The following is an 18,413-nucleotide window of genomic DNA, read 5'->3' on the forward strand; positions in this document are numbered from 1 at the left end:
ATGACTGATATAACCAGTAACGGTATTCAGAGAAAATTTTTGCCAATAGATGGCGGTTTCGGCGTTCGTGATCCAAGCAAGCTGGCAACCTTGTTTCAGCTAGGGCGCCTTGCCGCCTTCCGACTTTGAGGATGGGTGGGTGCATGCGTGCGTTGGATATGTTACGATATTTTAAGAACAAAAAGAAGAGTGCCACGCTTATTTAACTAGGCCATGCCAATTAGGGATCAGAAACGATTGAATCCCGATTTTTAGTATGATGCATGTGTTCGGCGTCACTCCATGGCTTGTTGGTGAAAACTTCGTAATTGGTGTCCAGGAGCTTCCTTCTGCAGGCATGATGTCAATCGTTGCCTGCCAACGGCATGGTATCTTATTCTAAGGTCGACATTTGTCTGCTGATTCCACCTTTTTCTATTTCAAATGAACAGCGGCAGTGGGAGCTAAGGAAATGGTTGGTTTGTGTAGAACAGAGCTTCTTAAAGTTTTGCCACGAAGAGAAGCAATGAGGGATTCAGAAAAAGGAGGTATATAATTAATCTACTTTTTTAGCAGCAACCGTTTTAAAAGAATCCGTTGTTGCAGAAGTAGCAGCACGATTTCAAAATCAATGGATGCTGGTTTGTTATTTATTTATTTTTTTTTTATGTTAGCTGGTTTGTTAATTCATTGAATTCTGTTACCAGAACAAATTAGTCAAAGACATAAAAACCAGGGCACAGGAATCAGTACCTAACAAATGTTGTGTTGCAAAGTTAGCATTCTGCAGAGAAACGTAATGTTGATTAAACAGAAGATGGTATGTAAGTTTAATCTAGTCCTTTGAATAGAAAGTGTCTGCGTTTCATATAGTGAGACAGCAGCAGCAGTTGAAAATTAGATGGATGGTGGATCCTTTGTTCAGTCAACCACAGGCTACTAAGCAGTTGAAGTCTGAGTAAACATTGCAGCTGAAGCAAAAATGCTTGATGAATGGAAATGTTTGAAAATAATTGTGTCACTTTCTCTTTCGCTTTGTTATATTTTATTGCTGTAAATGTTTACAGTTTTTTTTCTATTTCCATCTTTTAGCTCTGTGTAGGTGATGGAGCCAGAAAAGAAAAATTTGCTATTTGGAATAATTGGGAACAGAGAAAAACAGAGTATCCTGAGGTGGCATTTGAAAATTGGAACTCATTGTGACCCAGAATTGTAGTCTCTGATAGAAACTTTTTTTTTTCCTGCTTCGATTCGTCCACATAGTTGGTTTCAATCCACGTATCACCCTCAGATGTCCGAGTCTAGTTCGAAGGATTAGAAAAGTAACAAAGAAAACTATTTGTGATTATAAATTTCATTAATGAGTCAATTTCAGTCTTTAATGAGGCCAATATGTTGGTTTTTGGTGTCATTCTAGGAATGTCTGCCAAACACAGTTTAATCCTCTGGATATTTTGAAGGGAGACCTAGCTGTGTCTTAAACAGTGCATACAAGGAAACAGGATGCTGGGAAAGATAGAAACATTCGGTCAACAAGGTAAAATAATTTGTGTTACTATACATTTCCAAAATTATGATTCTGTTAATTTTGTTGCAAGTGAATTGCTATCAAGTGAAAATCCATTTTGAGGCCTGGCGATATGAATGCCCTGCAACTCTGATCGAGGTGGAGTGTTATATGCTGTGTGTTTGGAAAAGTAGGTAGGGTTTCACAATATTGCATGTGAATGAGAATCACGGTAAGACAGAATGATTTCACTTTCAGCTTCAAAAATGATAAGCTTCTTATTAGTTAGTCTGCGAGTTAAAAGATTGAAAATTTCATAATCCTTCTAGAGTCTTGGGTAAATTACATTGGCCAATAGAAATTACTTGAAAATGTTCAAACATCGCAAATTTCCCCGAGGTAGAATGGACTAGAGCTGGATTCTTTATAATAATATAACCTATTAGTAAACTTTTTAATAATTGTTTTACGAGTAGAAAAGGTAATTTTTAAAAATCATGTTAACTAAATTTATTTATTGGGAAAATTTTAATACGAAGTTCTTTTCCGGCAGGAACCACCTTTTCGTCCTAGCATCGTAGAATTTAGCTTCCACCTCAGTAATCCAATGGACGACAAAAGATGTTGTCGGTTAGATCCGGTAGGGTAAATTGTAGCTGACATCATACTTATGCCATCCATTGGCTACACTAAAATCGACATGTTCTGAATTTTTCCATCGCAATTATGCTTTGTTTATGCCACTACGTAGCATTCTCTTCAAAGCTGGGGCATGGCGGCGTTAGATACCAAGTGACGGGCCATGCATTATTATGCATGGCATTGAACTATTTCTACCTCACCGTGGCATCACAATTTCTAAGTTTGCAGTAAGTAATTGTTCCAACCAGTTCAGACCAGTGCAGCAATCTGTTATTGGCATCCTGGCCGATTATCTTTTTCTGCATTTCTTGGTAGCAAAAGATAAAATCAATATTTGAAAAAGAAAATAAAGATAAAGGAAGGCCAATAACAAAATTAAATCTGTGGCTGATAAAGGTAGTATTTTCGTCAAGTGTCGTACGATACAATCCCAAAAAATGGACATAGCGTGTTTTTTGGGAGCTGTACAAGGCTGCAGATTTCATATTTACAGGGATTGGTATACATGACAACTTTTTACAGGACACCAGCAGCTTTCAAATCAGCGAGCATTTTGACAACATGTTCAGGCATCGGAGGAGGAGTGGGCAGAATGATCACCTGTGGCCTGAAATCCGTTTTCGTCAGCAACCCAATTGATGGTAAGGACAACGCCGTCCGGAGAAGTGTACGAGTAAGATCCTTTAGAAACGGTGCCAATATCTTCAGGTTTTGGTCCCACTTGCTTTTGGCTGCCGCTCTCGGAAACTTTGGTTCCGTCAGCACTCTCAAAGCTTTTGCAGTGTAAAGTGGTATGTCAGAATTAAAATATCATAATAACATAGTTATCAAATAAGAAGTATATTGACTTACGCGAAAGAATAGCTGCCATCGGCGTTCATTTCACTGTTGGAGGAGATAATTTCGATCGGTTTCTTATCTTCTTGAGGTGCGGCAAGGGCCATAGCCAAGAAAGTGAGAGCGACGATCTGACACAGCCAAGAAAAGGTAAAGATAAATGTTAGTGGATTTGACTACAATTTTGCAACAACTTACGTATTTCATTTCTATGAGCTGGAGTTTTGAAAGTTTTCTGAAGACAACGGAGAACTGTACTGTGAATTCTGTCCCAGTGTTTATCGTCTTTTATACGTTGCAGTCGCATGAGGATGATATGGCAAGACCTTATGGAAACATTCTCTTCTTCACCTGGAGGCAGGGCAACACATGCAAATTAGCGAAAGGCTAGCACGTTACAACTAGAATTCAACCTCCATTAAGAAAGTATTATCTACCCATAAAGAAAAAGATGAGAGACCTTCAGAAAAGAAATTTTGCCATTGAAATTCTTAACATACTTTCTAATTGGGAAACGGGCGACTTTCGCACGATCATTCATGATCGTCACTCATATCATCCCAGAATCTGCGGAAGACTTCCAATCGTCTGAGAACTATCTCATCGACTTCATGGTTTTATGACTAGGATTTTAACCGTTTTTCCCCGTTGCTTTGTCATAGATGATTTCGTGATTTTCCCGAGTGAATATCAAACAATCGACTCCGAAGAAATTCCAACAAAGCAAGGGTCATAACATGGAGAAACGCGAGCAGCAGTGTAACGATTACATCCGGCGCACGGTCAGACGTGATAAGATCGTGCTCATGCTGGTAAGCAGTGGAGTCGATTCCGCCGTTTGTACTGCACTTCTACAGGGTGACGACTCGTCGCGAGTGCTGGTGGCCAGTGAAGACTCATCATAACGATTCTGAAATTGTTCGTCAGTTGCGCTTTCACGGCCGTGTAGTAGAACCTCTAGAAGGTAATTGTATTAAGGTGTTTCCTGCGTTATGGCATTCCAGTAAGATCTTACTCTTTTCGCAATATTTCCTAATAGACTTCCATAAAGATGAAGTAAGAGCCCTAGGTCACGAACCGAGTCCGCCTGCAGAATTACTGGAACGTCACCCGTTTCCTGGTCCAGGTTTGTCAATTCGAGTCATTTACGCCGAAGAACCGTTCTTCGAAGCTGATTTCGATGAGACGCAAGTGCTGATTCGTTTGATGGTTTATTATGCCAAGGAACATGCCTTGCTCAATCGGATTGAAATCGTGACGTCGGAAGAAGAGCGCTTCTTCTAGAAGAACTGTCCAGTCACAACCAGTATGTTGCCACGCTGCTGCCTATTCGCACTGTCGGTGTTCAGGTACAGGAGGTTGCAGAAAAATGTGTTGGGTATGGCAAACAAAGCATAGGGGAAACCGCCACATTTTTCTGCAATATATTGTACAACAGATTCGCAATTTAGACGTTTTCGTAATAATGCCGAGATCGTAATCAGCTCTTATTCAAGGGAGACAATAGGTGCCACCGTACCTACGCCAAGGTATTTTTTTTTTCTTTTGTCTCGACATTTTAATGGCCAGGGGTATGTCCTTGACGCTCGTCTTATCGAAACGGCATTTCATGTCAATCTGCGAACGTTTGACAACTCAATAGTATTGCAATAGGTTAATAGTTTTGTTTCAAGTAAAATTGCAATGTGTCGAATGCCTTATTTCGTTTACATCGACTCTACTTCAATAATTTACAATTGGAAAAAGGTTGCTTTTAAGCGACAAGAAGGTATTGGGTGTGTCTATGCACGAACTATGGTTTAATGGGTGAGCATCGGATTGTAGCGCTGGATGTTTGTGCATAAAATCGCATCAGAGGTAAAAGTACACAATGTGTTTGCTAGATCATTTTATTGACGTTATCAGTGACAGTTTACAAGCGTTTTAGTAATTTACCTTGGGATACTTTAAATTATTATTACAAGTGTGAACAAGTTACATTTAAGCTGATTGTAAAAGTTGTAAGTATAAATGTATGACTCATGGCTCAACGGCAGAGCATCGGATCGGTACGATGAAGGCTTAGGGTTCAATTCCCAAAAGAGTCAAGTTGCATTCCAATTAAAAAATAAATACCATTGGAAGAATAAAACGTTCGCAGAATTTCAATGTGTTCGGTAATAGTTCTGATTTATGAATTACTAAATCACAAAGAATAAAGTTGGAGTGTCTTAACCAAAGATGTGAAAAAACCTATTCTACTATGGTGCTATATTGAGTGTTATTAAAAAAACATTTTACTATACATTACATGTTTCTTCATTGTATTTCAGTACATGCAATTCGCCATGGATACTACACCATTTTACTACACCTGAACGGGATTCGAACACAACGTATAGAGTATTCCAGTCCAGAGCTCTACCATTGAGCTATAAGAGATACTATGTTGAAATCTAAGTCTTCAACACATTAAGGTTACTGTGCAAAGTTGTACATAGGGGATCAAATATCAATGGGGGATATAGGGGGTTGCCAGAAAGGTATCGCATCCGCCTAGCAACTCCAAGGTTGGTGGTTCGATTCCCAGTTTCCGATGTCCTGGGCTTCCAACCTTTCCAGGTGTCCACACCTGCACGTCTGCCAGTCGGGTCGAGAAACTTCCCCATTACGAAGTAATGGGACGGATATTTTGGCAAGGTTTAATATAATATCCAATAACAAATTTTAATAAATTGTTCAGTTTGATTTAGCAGCGTGAATGTGTATTTTGTTACTTTATAACTTTGCAGTGGAGCTTAACCATTGCCATCCCCTATTGAGGGATCTCATACATATTTCTTTATTAATATTAAGTGTACACAAGATTGTTATACATTCATTTAATTGAAATTGTTAATATACAGTAGTTTTTCTGACATTTTTGGGAGTTGAACCCTCATCCTTCGGCGTACCGCGCCGATTCTCTACCAGTGAGCCATAAGTCATGTAATTACTTCGTCTATATTTTCTTGTTAATTGAGTTCAACATATTTGGACTTAGAATAATTTTTGTATCATGATTTAAGATAATTTCCTATTAAGATGTCCACAATAAACCAATCGGATAGAAAGGCAATGAAATTACAAACAATATGTCAATAATTAAGGTTTATCATCAGTCGGGATTTGAAACCGAAACCTTTACACCCGTACACCAACATTCTACCATAGAGCTATGACCGTTGGAATATTGGATTTCAGGTTAGCATATGATTTTACGATCCTCTAAAACTTGCCTTTATTATCTTTTCGTGCCTTCTAATATTAGTGCAAAATAAAATATAACTCATAGCTCAACGGTTGAGCATCGGCAATGCACGCCGAAAGTTTGGGATCGATACCCGAAAGAGTTAAATTCTAATCTAAGAAAATGTTAAAATTCATCCGATATATCATTACATACAAAAATTATAAACAAAATTATTCTGCAGGTATATTCTCAATATATATAACAACATTCTAATATATACTCTATAAAATTCTCGTAAATATGAGATTTAAGTGTGGAGAACAGCAAACTATCAACTCCAGTATTGGACTGTCATCGGCGGTAATATAAAAGCACTCCGGAGTTCTCAAGATAAGAACTGCACATCAGTAGCATCTCAGCAGTGTTAGGAGTCCAATCCTTAAAAGATAAGAGTCCAAAGGTCACAAACGTATAGAGTGTAAATACAAAGAAAATATGAAAGACGAGTTTTTCAAAATTCATGTAAAACAAAATTTGTATTGACAATTCTCCACATAATGAAATATTTTCCAACTTTTAAAAGGCAAAATAACCATTTCAAAAGTTGCTGTCAACCAAGGCAGGGGGAGACACTGCCTCAATTGACTCACCGGGGAGATGACCCAGCGCGTGGCTAAGAGAAGCCGGAAGAAGAGCTGAAGATTTGGAACATTTTTACAGGAGCGATTAACCTTTAATTCGGATTTGTGGGTAGCGACATAGCCCTCCATAAGCATTTCATCGAACTATGAGGACCCCCACGTCCCCTTTCCGGCCAGAGCCCTCCAAACCTCGATATATGTTGTTTTTATATATACCGTACAGTAGGGGCATGACCCCCTACGGGCTTATTATGAGTCAAGGGGAAACGGGGCCACATAAAAGAAGGGAGCCCAGATATGCACTTCAATTTATGTATGACAAATACCGCAATGTGACAGATAATAAATGGGTTGTGGCGATTTCTGGCCGCGCTTACAACGGTTATCTGTTTTCAAACGTCTTTCCTCAACCAACTCCACTCTTTTCGAACGTCTGCCATTATTTAGCTACACAAAGAAAATAAAAAATACTAATTCATGTAAAAAAATCTTGCTTAGGAAACTTACGAAAACCTAAGGGACTTCTGACTGCAGGTTTTGGAAGGGCATTTTGAATGCCATCCCCAAGATTGTCCAATTATTAATCCTATAAGCGTGTGAACAATTCGCGTGTCTGGTAGACATATTCCTGAAATCCCAGTTAACAAGAATGCAGTTTACAATTTAAAATACTATAAAGATGTATTACTTACTGAAATGCTTGCTGCTGGTGTGCTTGTTCTCGTCTGAGACTGGTTTTCCAATATTATTATCCAGAAACTTGAGATCTGAGGTTGCTTGGTCATCCATCTACAGTTTTCAGTTACTGTTTGTTCGCTGGAACAGCCTATTTGGTATCCACCTTTGACAAAGAATTTAAAAAAAGTAAAACAGAACCTAAGAATCAGTACCTTGAATGGGAGTTACGCTAATAATTTATGATGCCCGACATCCCCTGAGTAAAAATTAGGTTGTCAAAATTAATTAACTCAATGTTTTATACCAAACATGGCATACTTCACACATCAGTTTATATGACCAGTCGTCCAACCAGGTGAAAAATTCAACTTGATTTTTGTACCATTTTCCTTAAGATTAATTATACTCCAAACACGATGTAACAGGGGGCTACATCGTACTTCCAACAACCACCGACCCACCATGCTTCTACTAGTAGTAATGAAATGAAAATGGCGGTTGTAAAGAAACGCTACCTATTTTCTATGACTGCTCTAAAGGTCATCTAGGGGCAAGAAAGATAAGTAAATAGCAGTTCATATGCGATAAGTAAATAGATGTTTTAGAAAGCTATGACGTAGAGCCGAAGCTAAGTTTGAAAACAACTTCATTACATTACAAGGTAAGAGTGATTTATGGAGTTTGTTAGTGTATTCAATTGATGAAATCACCATTACTGTCAGTCTGTTTTTGTGTACAGCCGAAATTTGTGTTTATGTTTCGTCATATTCGTCAAGTTTAAAAATCAACCATGACCACAGTAGCAGGCCTAGCTACTAAAGTGAGTGTAAAATAACTGGGCAATTTAATTTCAACTTAATTAAATTAAAACAAACTTTGATTGAAATGTTCCATAACAAAAAAGACTTGGTTGAAGCTTCCTGGAATGCAAAGTGACCTGTTAATCTACAACCGAAACACTGGACACTTTTTCTCATTCCCAGACTTAAAATGTGCTGATTCACAATATTTTGCACTGAAAAGTCACGCTTTGCCATGTGACTATTTCATTTCGAGAGTCAATCCAGCCAAAAGTTGCACAGCAACATGCAAAGGGAGTGCCTTGCATCGTAAAGGACACATGGACCGCCTGGCCGACTGGAAATGGAAATGGCTGCTTTTTGGTGGCAAGTGATCATTTACATGTTAACAAAGTACAGAGGAAAAACAGGCGATGAGATCATAGAACTAGTCTACAGTGAATGGCCTTTCACGATGAAGCAAATCTTCCAGCCCAAGGAATTATCCAAGATCATGCATTCCACTTTGGAGCAATACCATAAATTAGCTCTAGCCGATGTCCGTACCAAACTGGGCTGTAAGCGAGTCTATTTTGTCAGGTCACACAATCAATTAGCACTAGACCTCTTCAAAGATGAGTTGAAGAAATCTACTGATTGGTGGGGCCCCTACAGCCCAGGTAGTTTATAATTTAACATGTTAAAAATGACCAAGATTAGAAGATATATTTTCATAGCCGGAACACCAGTCTTGTGCTGCATAGTCGCCCAGATTTCGACGAATCGCGGTCTGAGAGCAACCGGCTTTTCATCAAAAACAAGCTCCGAAGATGTAGATCAAGGGAATCCAGACAGTTTGGAAAGATTAAAACAGATGTTAGAAATGGCTTGGCAGAAGGCGGATGAAAAGGAAAGAGAGGCCGAACGAATGAGAAGAGCCCTTGCATATTTAAACTATAGCAGTAAAATGAAAATCAAATTTTCTAGGAAAAACAGGATTTAAGTATGTGTTGTGTCTTTTGATTTGACAGTCGTTGCAGATGATTCGGTGCTAAGCCAAGAAAGGATCGATGAAATTATAAAAATTGGAGAAATGGCTGAAAAGGAAGGAATAGAACCTGGATACTTGATTAGCGGTAAGTTTGACTATTTGTTAACTGTGTTGAACCATTTATTTGTCTTCATTGTTTTCCTGTACCATTCGTGAATAAGGTATAAATACCGTTGTGACGGACGAATCAAAACTTCCAGTCGCAACTTCAAGTCAACCGTCTGATTCAAATGAAATGTTGGTTTTTTCTCAGTTAACATCCGGTCAAGATGTTACAAGTTCAGGTATATAATATAATTCCCCATATTGATTATGATTGATCGTCCTTAAGACTTTTGGTTTTAGCTTTTTCACCCAATTGTAATGAATCTTACCTGGTTGAAAGACGTGAAGAAACCAGCCAAACTGCTAAAGATCGATTTGCTGAGAGATTAACGAGAAATTCCAAGAAAATCGGCAGCCAGAATGGGATAGATGTATTCGAGGTTCCACTCACAAAATCGACTGGACAACATTCAATATTCGAACGCTACACTTTTGGTGATACTGACGGCCAAAAAGAATATCGAACAGTCCTGGTTTTGGGTGCCTGCAGCTTGGGACAATCAAAATTTATCAATGGAATTATCAATTTCATCTTTGACGTCAACATAGAAGACAAATTTCGTTTCCAGTTGATTAGAGAAGAAGTGACTAGTGAGATGGAGTCCATTCAAGTCTACGATATCCACCACGTCCAAGATTTTTCTATTCCCTTTTCACTAACGATCGTCAACGTTCCGAGCTACGTGACCAACAAGAACGATGTGGAACTGTTTCGAGATAAAAAAATGGTCAAACTTTTACTCGATTTCTTGAAAGCCGAAAATAGCATTCAAGAAATCGATATGATTTGCTACGTCATCGTAAAACCAGATATCTTCACTTCAGTCTTGTCCATGTTCAGCAGTGACGTCAAGAAGAACATTAATTGTTGGCAACCTAGCGAATACTTGAGCAACATTTGTAAAGGGCGGAAGTATGGACAAACGTTTTTTACCGTCCTATCAACGATGAAAAGGAAGTCATTAAAAGCGACCAAAGAAATGTTAGAGGAGATGAATCTATTGAGAACTTTTGTGGAGAGGCTTCAACCGATCATCAGGTCACAATCAGAAAAATTAAAGAAAATTGAAAGTGTCAAGCTGATGATTGCCCCCGCCCAACCCAGGCTAATGACGTGCTATGCAATCCTGACAGAAAACGGAGATTCTCTTCGGAGGCTGAGGATTTTATTAGTTTTCTTCAGAAAGATGTTAACTTGAGGCAAGAAATGATGACACTTTTATTACCAGTCTTGCGTTGCATTCAACGACTCCGGACTTTGTCTCACCATAACCCATTTTTATCGCAACAATTGTTTGATCTAATCTTGGAAGCAGTTCAACAGTTGAAGCGCAAGTACGGAGGCAGTAAGCAAGCGAAAGTGGACGAACATGTTGTGCAAACGTAAAAAGGGTGTACCTATTCGTTGTCAATGACATTCTGGGAAAGATAACTATGCATTTTACGAAGAAGACTCATAAGTTTAATTTCAACTTAGAAGACTTTTTTTAAACTTTTTTCCCCATTTTTCTTTTTAAACAAAATTTTTATGTTTTCTTTTATACCAATGTTTCACGTAACTGTAAACGATTCAACTAAACGAACAGTGGATTTGAGTTATTTTTATCATTTGAAGTGAATTATAAAACTGAGCTTATAATAAAAACAGATGAACGTCAACTCATCAGAATTATTACGTGGCAAAAATTTGGTTTCAATAAAACTGTTGCTATGCAACGGAAAGCTGATTGAACTTTTGTAAGCTAATTTAGTAGTAGTAATATACAAGTGTTACTTATCTAAAAGTCCTTTTACTGTGACACCAGTTATCAAAATTATTGATCCTATTTTCTGCTATGAATACCTTGATTTAGAAAGTGCAAAACATTTTACCCAACGTCGTACTGATGTTGACACATCACATACCATAAGAGGAACTTTCAAAGTAGCCCAACCAGTTTTCCCCTTCCACCTTTCTATCTTTACGTTGTACAGATTTCTAGTAGAAATCGAAAGGTGTTTTTCTCCCTTGGCATGAGAAATTCGGATAAAAGGCACTAGTTAATCCCCTTTCAAAGAGAACAACGGTCTTTCGACATTAGGTGTAAACAAAATTTCTTTTTCTGTGTGCTGTGGTTTGCTATTGCGAACAAATATGTTTAGTTTTCCTTGGATTGGATGGAACCCGTCATTCCTAGGCTCGTTCCTAGCCTTTTTACTCACCATCTCTTACTGGAGGTGGAGTCGATCCCGCTTCGTACGCCTCATAAACGTTCTTCCTGGCCCAAAAGCTTTACCTGTGCTGGGCAACATTCACCATCTAAACATTCCTCACGATGGTGCGCCAGAATTAATTGTTTTAAGTTTCAAAACATTTATAACATCATGTTCCAATACCAGAACTGCTGGAGAAATCCGCTTTCACTTGGGTTCGAAAGTATGGTGGTATCTATCGTCTCTGGTACACTGTCCGTCCATTGGTCGTCATCGCTACACCTGAGTTAATGGAGGTATATCAATTAAAAGTGCACGATAGAAAATATCTTGTATGTACGATAATGATAAATATTTTAACTAACAAAGCCAATTTATGGAAGTCCAAGACACATTTCGAGAGGAGATGCGTACGATGGTTTTACTGCAATCCTTGGGAAAAGTTTACTATTGGCACCAGGTACCTTTCACGCCAGATTCTCTTTAAAAATGCTTTACCTTTTCGAAACTATTTACAGACGAACGCTGGAAAAAGTCTCGCCGCATTCTCAATCCATCATTTCACGTTCAAGTTCTCAACAGTTACATGGATAACTTCAACGAAAAGAGCTTAGAGTGCGCCCAATCGTTTGAAGAAGCCATAAAGGCCAACAACGGCGAAGAATTTGACATCTTCCCAATCCTGAATCTATGCACACTCAAAACAATTTGTGGTGATTTATATTAGCATTTAACTTATTTTTATACAACCTCATTCGTCCATTGTGCCTTGCAAGAAACCGCCATGGGGCACAAGTCGTTGCCAATCGAAGACATGCAAAGTTTGTTGGACAACTGCATAGGGCAAGTTTTCTTTTGTGAATGATTGAGTTGATACGTAGCCATGGGTCATACAACAAACTAATGTTTCTATTTTATTGAAATAGATTTAAACGAAATTACCAGTACCGTTTGTTTCGCCCTTGGTTTAAAAACGATTGGCTTTTCCACTTAACCGCCATGGGTCGTGATAATCCAAAGTTCGTTAAAGGCATCAACAACTTCAGCAACACGGTATACAGCATAAAACCTTTAAATAGAAATTCCAACAATTACATATAATGCTAATGTGGAATATTACTTATGAGACAAATTACCTTGTTTGATCAAAAAGTTAATTGAACACCGCCGACAATTTCTGGATAACGAAAGAAAAGCTGAAAGTCAATTACCTGCGTTGAAACCTGATGTGTCCAATGCTGAGTCGAGTAAATTAAAACAATTGAAAATTTAAATAAAGAATAAGTAGAAACATTCTTTAAAAATTTCAGAGAAAAAATTTGGTTTCATCGACCTTCTGATTAAGGAATCTGACGTCAACAATAATTTCAGCAAAGACGAAATGAAAAACGAAGTCACTACCATGATGATTGCGGCAATACCTATTCACTGATTCAAAACTCACTTTCACTGGTTCTAAAACCGTCTTTTTAGGGTCACGACACAACAGCTTTAGCGTTCACGTGGTTCCTTTACAACATCGCAAGACATCCTGAACATCAGGTAAAGCCTTTGGATCAATTATCGTTAATTATAAAATGCTTAAAACACATTTATACCTGACCGCATTTTGCGTGAAGAAACTGATAGCGGATGAATTGAATGCTGTTTTCATTAACTCGGATCGTCCGTGTACGGCGCAAGATTTGACCGAGTTAAAGCACCTGGAGTGCTGCATTAAAGAATCTTTAAGACTACACCCCAACGTTCCAGCCATTTCGCGATATCTGCCAGAAGACACTGAAACAGGTAATTTTCGTTTAAATGATAGAAAACATTAACGGATTGTTAAACGATATTAAATTTCTTGAACAGGTGGTTACATGTTACCAAAAGGTGCCATGGTTATACTGTCTGTCATCGGTATGCACCACAATCCTGAAGTGTTCCCTGACCCGGACGATTTCAAACCAGAACGTTTTCTTGCTGAAAACAGCATCGGTCGCCATCCATTCGCATTTAGCCCTTTTAGTGCCGGCCCTCGTAACTGTATTGGTTAGTTCTAGAAAAAACGCTATGTTGTTTCTTTAATCTTGTAAACTTAATTGCGTAATGTTTCCAGGTCAAAAATTCGCTATGCTCGAACTTAAGGTAATTCTTGCTAATTTGATTCGGCGATTCATCTTTTCACTTGCAGATCCAGAGGCTCCATTAATTCCAGCCATTCAAGAAACTATGCTAGCCCCAAAATATCCCATTAAACTTGTCGTTTCAAAACGACTAGCTGGAAAAACGAATGTGCTAACAAATGAAGTTTCAAACGGTCAAAATTACGGTGTACTAGAAACTAAATCTTAAATGTAGGCTACACTGAACGCAAACGCGCAAAATACAGTTTCCCAAATATCACTTTTAATATTCCTAGATATTTGATGAATTCAGCGGTACGAAAGAATAAAAACATTTTACATTCAATAGCCAAGATACCTAAATCACTATGAAACAACCTAAAGTTTTCCTAACTTCTTTGCTAATCATCGAAGGGAGTTGAACAAAAGGCTAGACACAAACACTGAGGGACAGAGAAGTAAAATTCTCAGCTAAAAATAAAAGAAACGCTAATCCTGATCCGATAGCCAAAATAAGGAAAGCGCCCTGCAAATCCACAAGTGTTAGACTTTTAGCTCCGTCGGATTGTTTAACGATTCCACATTCGGCAGCACCAGAAGACGGACAATAAACATTTTTCCAATACTCTCCCAGCCCTGCTTCCATCATTTGCAAAATTCTGGAAATAATAAATGAATCTCACTTACTTGCACCGCGATAAATCAGAGTTAATGCAGATTTACTTTTTATCGAAAAGAGGTTTCAACGGACTGGCTTTCGGAAAAGCAAAGGCAAAATTGACTTTGAAAAATTCCTGATTGACAAAACTGAAGCGGCACTTGCCCGTCTTGGCGTGGTCCTGTTCTGTGATAGCCTTAAGATACGACCTCTCCTATCGAAGCCAACAGAGCAAGAGCACAAAAAATAAGCATTTTAATGAAGACTTGTAACGAGTTTAAATTGAAACTTACTTCTATATAACCGTAGCTTCCACTAATGACACGCTGGATCCCGTCTGTTCCCGAAAAAATACGATCTTCGGGATGCGCTAACAATCCGTCTGTTAATCAAAAGACATTGCGATACGTAAAAACTGCCCAATGATTGTTATTAAATCTTTACCTCCAATTGCCTTGTAAACTCCAGATGTAGCTTCCTAGAAGTAACGGTATATTACGCAAGCGTAATTAGTAAAACCAAATCGCATGAGTCAACTACGTACGTACAATAAAGAGCGATTCGAGAGCTGTTCCCCTCACCACGGCCCACTTCAGTTGCGATCGTGGAAGCTCCTCCAAATTGCTGATGATTGGAGATAATTTGGGAAAGCGTAGAAATGACACTAAGGACACCAACGTAAGCGCTCGCAAACACAACTGCACTCGCGCACCACACAATCCCGAGAAAACGTGGAGAAAAACCCACAGGAGGCAGTCCTTGTCCAGCTGCCGAATAAACCACAAAAATTACACCAGATAAATGCATAAAGGTATTGAACGATTAGAAGAATTACACTGGCCAATGAGGACCCTAAGGACAAACGCATAGTTTTCCCCTAAAATCGGGTACTTCCCTTGATGATGAATCCATAAACTTTTGAGAAAATACCAAAGAAACGCGGGAAGAACACTCGCAAACACCATTAGAGTAACCCACACCTATTGATTCAATTGGTTCGTCAGAAACGATTTAGAAATTGTGTTAAACATTGCGTGACTTTCACCTGTAATTGGAATGGCTTTGCGTACACTAACAAGCGGCTTTCTTGCGCTGGGGGAGGGATCAATATAGTTGCTGGTTCTTCCAGGAAACCGACGGAAAAATCGACGACTTGAGAACGGGAGTGCGTGACTGAAAAAACACCCACAGCTATGTCAGCCCTCTGCATGTCAACCAAATGATAGATGTCAATAATGTTAATAGAATTTCATTACTTTCTTAAAATTTACGTTCTCCAGGATCAATCCTATCATCCCATTCCAGCTACCGTTCAATGTTTCCCGTCCGTAAGTGTTGTCGCCAGGAATTTCAACTTCGTACCTTTAAGACACACGTTTCCATCACTACAACTTACAGCTTTGCTGAAAAACTTAGCCTTTTATCAAGGGTATGTGGGCTTACGTGAAATTGTAGAGTTTTTGAAGAGCGTGAATAATTTCGTAGCAATATCCTTTGTAACCGATGATATTACCGTTTACATCACGTTCTACAGTCACATAAGTTGATCGCCTCTCTCCAAGAAATCGCTGATTTCCTCGAAAAAATTCAAGAAGGAAAAGACATTGATCAATTGATGATCCAATTTGTTTTAATTTTCTTTTAATAGTGACACTTAAGCTACCTCTAGAGATGTTAACCGCAGTTTTCTGCCATTCAACCGACTGCCGTTCTCGGATGCGTCGAACAAAAGCGGTGAATTCGTTGGACTCCATCGAATATCATCTGATTCACTGCAGTCTTGAAACTCCTTACTCAAGCTGAATTCGTCCGTATTTCAAATGAGGAGCCAATATTAACGCACTTTTACGTTTTAATAATAAATGATTGCTTAAATCAAAATAGGATTTCTCACTTGAAATGTGTTGCATTGCCCAGCAGCAAACGCCTCGTGTCATTGTCCGTCGATGAAAAACAGATTTGTTGTTCCAGCCATTTGGTTACGGAGCATCTGACACACCCATCTCTGTTGACTTCCTGTGAAAATCGAAGAGAAACAACGTCATTGTTATTAAACCAGAATTTTATCGAGCTAACTTGCATTCAAATAGCAAACTTCTAAACGATCAGTGGTTAGTCCAGTCGTTGCTGGACAGGACGTTGAATCCAGACGAAGAATCGGTTTGGTTGAAGATGAGTTTAAAATCAATTCAACACTATCGGCGAGCTGGCAATTGGTAATCGCAATTATCCAACCAGTAGTGTCACCTATAGGCACAAATTTCACAATAGCTTTAAATGTGTTTTTCTAATCGGGAAATAGCGTGCCCGAATCCCACTCCCAGCATTTCCCTTCCAACCTCGGCTTATCAGAATACCTGTCAAAAGAACGCAAACATTCTGGTATCGTAAATCAAAACTGGGAGCCTGTAATCCCTGACTTTTACAACTGAGTCGGCATGGAATTTTAAAGTGAACGAAAAACGATTACCTTTTCCTAGACGTTCAGAATCAGTAGCGATGGTGTCTGTCGATACCCAAATTTCAGTCCAACGTATCGGTGAAGGATGGCAAGAAATATGGTAATCATTGTTGATAAATGCCTTTAAATCTTCTAAGCTTTTCTGTTGAAACTGATTGACATCACCATCGTGGATAAATTCTTAAGTAACCGTTAAACAACCAGAAAAACTGGTAAACCAATGCTCGAAAACGACTTAAATTAACAAAGAATTGTCATACCAATTCCAAAGGAATTAACATCTCTAACACAAGACACGACGAAACACAACACGTAAACTGTACGACTCGTTAGAGACATATTTCCTAAAACTAAACTTACGTTGCACAATACCTCTGTCGGCTGCTGGACGTCAACGCAGTCTGCAGTTGAGAACTAACTTTCCAATTTTACAATGTAGGGCGCAGGTTCATCCATTGTGCAGACAGAGTGTCTTGAGTGCTAGCAAAGGATATACATGTATATAATTGATTGATAGCTTCTTTTTCAAGTCACAAAGCAAACAATTGAAACTTCTTTTGTCTTGGTCTAACGCGTAGGGACTTCCTGTCAAGGAATGAGTGTGTTAACACTTCCATTGTTGACACTTCCCTTCTCAACTAGCAAGGAAATTGAATTGACTCACGAGAAAAATGTTGCCCACGCAGAGACGAAAATTCGGAGGTCAGAAGACAACAGAAAGAGGTTTGCAACTGACGATTTTCAACTTTTCCTTCCTGCGAGAACACATTGCCAAAAGGGAAGGGTTCGGTAAAGGACGGCCATTTTGTTCTCGTCCTTTTTCAGTTTCTTACTCTCCCTACGTTTTTTTTTTTACCTTTTTCAACACGTGGATATACATGAATTCAACGAACAAAATATGGTAATACGCCGCTCCACTTTCCTTATTCGCTATTACGCAATCTTTTGCTCGCGTAAAGAATGATTGGTAGCGAATGGTAAAGTGAATAACTAAGCCACAAGTAGAATGAATTACATAAACAAAGCTGTCAACTATGGATTTATGGGGCGGAGCTCAAAGTAACTAGTTTTAATGTAAAGCAACATCGGGAAAAACACAACGGCAATAAACTCGAAAGCCGGGAATCATAAATGCACCTCGCAGTTCGCACTAAGCTAAGAATCATTTAACGATAAGATATTAAACATCATTTGCTCATGGCAACCTTGTAGTTTAATTATCTCTAGATATTTTTGAATGTGCAGAAATCAGCTAACGTCTTCGTATTTTCTTCCTGTAATAGGGAACATTCTGTCCAGTTAATTGAACAACATTCTTGCGAAACGTTCAGACCATTTCCTAATTGCATCTGGCGTCAAAAATGGCTTTCAATCACACAGAAAAATGTCAACAATTGCGGGAAAACCACTGCCCATCAAAAGATAAGATTCAAACGTTTGTTATAGAAGGTCAGGTGCCTTGAGTTTGATAAGTATCATGGAGCTAAACTCTGAGCCAGTGAAATTGTCGTTTTCAAAGCGTATCTATCGGTCTTGACGCTTATCAGCGCTTTCAATTATGAT

The 18,413-nt window shown here is 38.7% G+C and overlaps 4 protein-coding genes and 2 long non-coding RNA genes across 30 annotated transcripts; 3 read left to right on the forward strand and 3 right to left on the reverse strand.

The window, feature by feature from the left end:
• Window positions 1-119: 119 nt before the first annotated feature.
• On the forward strand, window positions 120-4,846 carry LOC116930010. Of its 21 annotated transcripts, none has more exons than XR_006644039.1 (12): window positions 120-368; window positions 432-527; window positions 586-620; window positions 687-799; window positions 1,072-1,301; window positions 1,397-1,516; window positions 1,578-1,885; window positions 1,963-1,967; window positions 2,040-2,126; window positions 2,238-3,115; window positions 3,267-3,929; window positions 4,005-4,846. XR_006644039.1 is itself a non-coding variant. In XM_045170587.1 (4 exons), the coding sequence occupies exons 1-4, from the start codon at window positions 257-259 to the stop codon at window positions 777-779; spliced, it is 336 nt and encodes a 111-aa protein (XP_045026522.1). In that variant the 5' UTR covers window positions 120-256; the 3' UTR covers window positions 780-807. The 21 variants fall into 21 exon arrangements, 1 of the variants encoding a protein (XP_045026522.1); XR_006644041.1 differs by having other exon boundaries at window positions 1,578-1,718; window positions 1,816-1,885; window positions 2,040-3,115; XR_006644044.1 differs by having other exon boundaries at window positions 1,578-1,680; window positions 1,816-1,885; window positions 2,040-3,115.
• Window positions 4,847-7,111: 2,265 nt separating this feature from the next.
• Window positions 7,112-7,958, reverse strand: LOC116930008. 3 transcript variants are annotated; one of them, XR_004398195.2, is made up of 5 exons: window positions 7,814-7,957; window positions 7,708-7,751; window positions 7,510-7,643; window positions 7,325-7,445; window positions 7,112-7,264 (listed from the first exon to the last, which is right to left on the reverse strand). It is a non-coding gene; the product is annotated as an uncharacterized LOC116930008 (long non-coding RNA). The 3 variants fall into 3 exon arrangements; XR_004398194.2 differs by having other exon boundaries at window positions 7,510-7,658; window positions 7,814-7,956; XR_006644077.1 differs by having other exon boundaries at window positions 7,510-7,751; window positions 7,814-7,958.
• Window positions 7,959-8,033: 75 nt separating this feature from the next.
• On the forward strand, window positions 8,034-11,089 carry LOC116930002. Its single transcript, XM_032937338.2, is given in 9 exon segments — window positions 8,034-8,156; window positions 8,235-8,315; window positions 8,400-8,612; window positions 8,615-8,954; window positions 9,012-9,236; window positions 9,306-9,410; window positions 9,487-9,609; window positions 9,671-10,528; window positions 10,531-11,089. Coding segments are annotated over 8 exon segments (2,181 nt in total). The 5' UTR covers window positions 8,034-8,156; window positions 8,235-8,285; the 3' UTR covers window positions 10,818-11,089.
• On the reverse strand, window positions 10,580-12,264 carry LOC123470406. Its single transcript, XR_006644080.1, has 3 exons — window positions 12,122-12,264; window positions 11,807-11,905; window positions 10,580-11,729 (listed from the first exon to the last, which is right to left on the reverse strand). It is a non-coding gene; the product is annotated as an uncharacterized LOC123470406 (long non-coding RNA).
• Window positions 11,565-14,011, forward strand: LOC116930004 (cytochrome P450 4c3-like). 3 transcript variants are annotated; one of them, XM_045170640.1, is made up of 12 exons: window positions 11,565-11,748; window positions 11,810-11,919; window positions 11,993-12,083; window positions 12,142-12,336; window positions 12,400-12,466; window positions 12,550-12,676; window positions 12,777-12,870; window positions 12,934-13,037; window positions 13,097-13,165; window positions 13,243-13,411; window positions 13,478-13,657; window positions 13,725-14,011. In XM_045170640.1, the coding sequence occupies exons 1-12, from the start codon at window positions 11,565-11,567 to the stop codon at window positions 13,958-13,960; spliced, it is 1,626 nt and encodes a 541-aa protein (XP_045026575.1). In that variant the 3' UTR covers window positions 13,961-14,011. The 3 variants fall into 3 exon arrangements, with proteins under 3 accessions (XP_045026575.1, XP_045026581.1, XP_045026579.1); XM_045170646.1 differs by lacking the exon at window positions 11,565-11,748 and having other exon boundaries at window positions 12,007-12,083; window positions 12,159-12,336; XM_045170644.1 differs by lacking the exons at window positions 11,565-11,748; window positions 11,810-11,919 and having other exon boundaries at window positions 12,159-12,336.
• LOC116930005 (probable glutamate receptor) lies at window positions 13,993-18,356 on the reverse strand. Its single transcript, XM_032937346.2, is given in 16 exon segments — window positions 13,993-14,390; window positions 14,455-14,603; window positions 14,683-14,771; window positions 14,834-14,867; window positions 14,938-15,057; window positions 15,059-15,156; window positions 15,225-15,369; window positions 15,435-15,593; window positions 15,661-15,751; window positions 15,833-15,957; window positions 16,053-16,188; window positions 16,284-16,405; window positions 16,485-16,636; window positions 16,860-17,030; window positions 17,111-17,330; window positions 17,515-18,356. Coding segments are annotated over 15 exon segments (1,899 nt in total). The 5' UTR covers window positions 17,190-17,330; window positions 17,515-18,356; the 3' UTR covers window positions 13,993-14,161.
• Between the last annotated feature and the right edge of the window lie 57 nt (window positions 18,357-18,413).

Source organism: Daphnia magna, linkage group LG1 (genome assembly GCF_020631705.1).
Source record: "Daphnia magna isolate NIES linkage group LG1, ASM2063170v1.1, whole genome shotgun sequence".
NCBI lineage: Eukaryota > Metazoa > Arthropoda > Branchiopoda > Diplostraca > Daphniidae > Daphnia > Daphnia magna.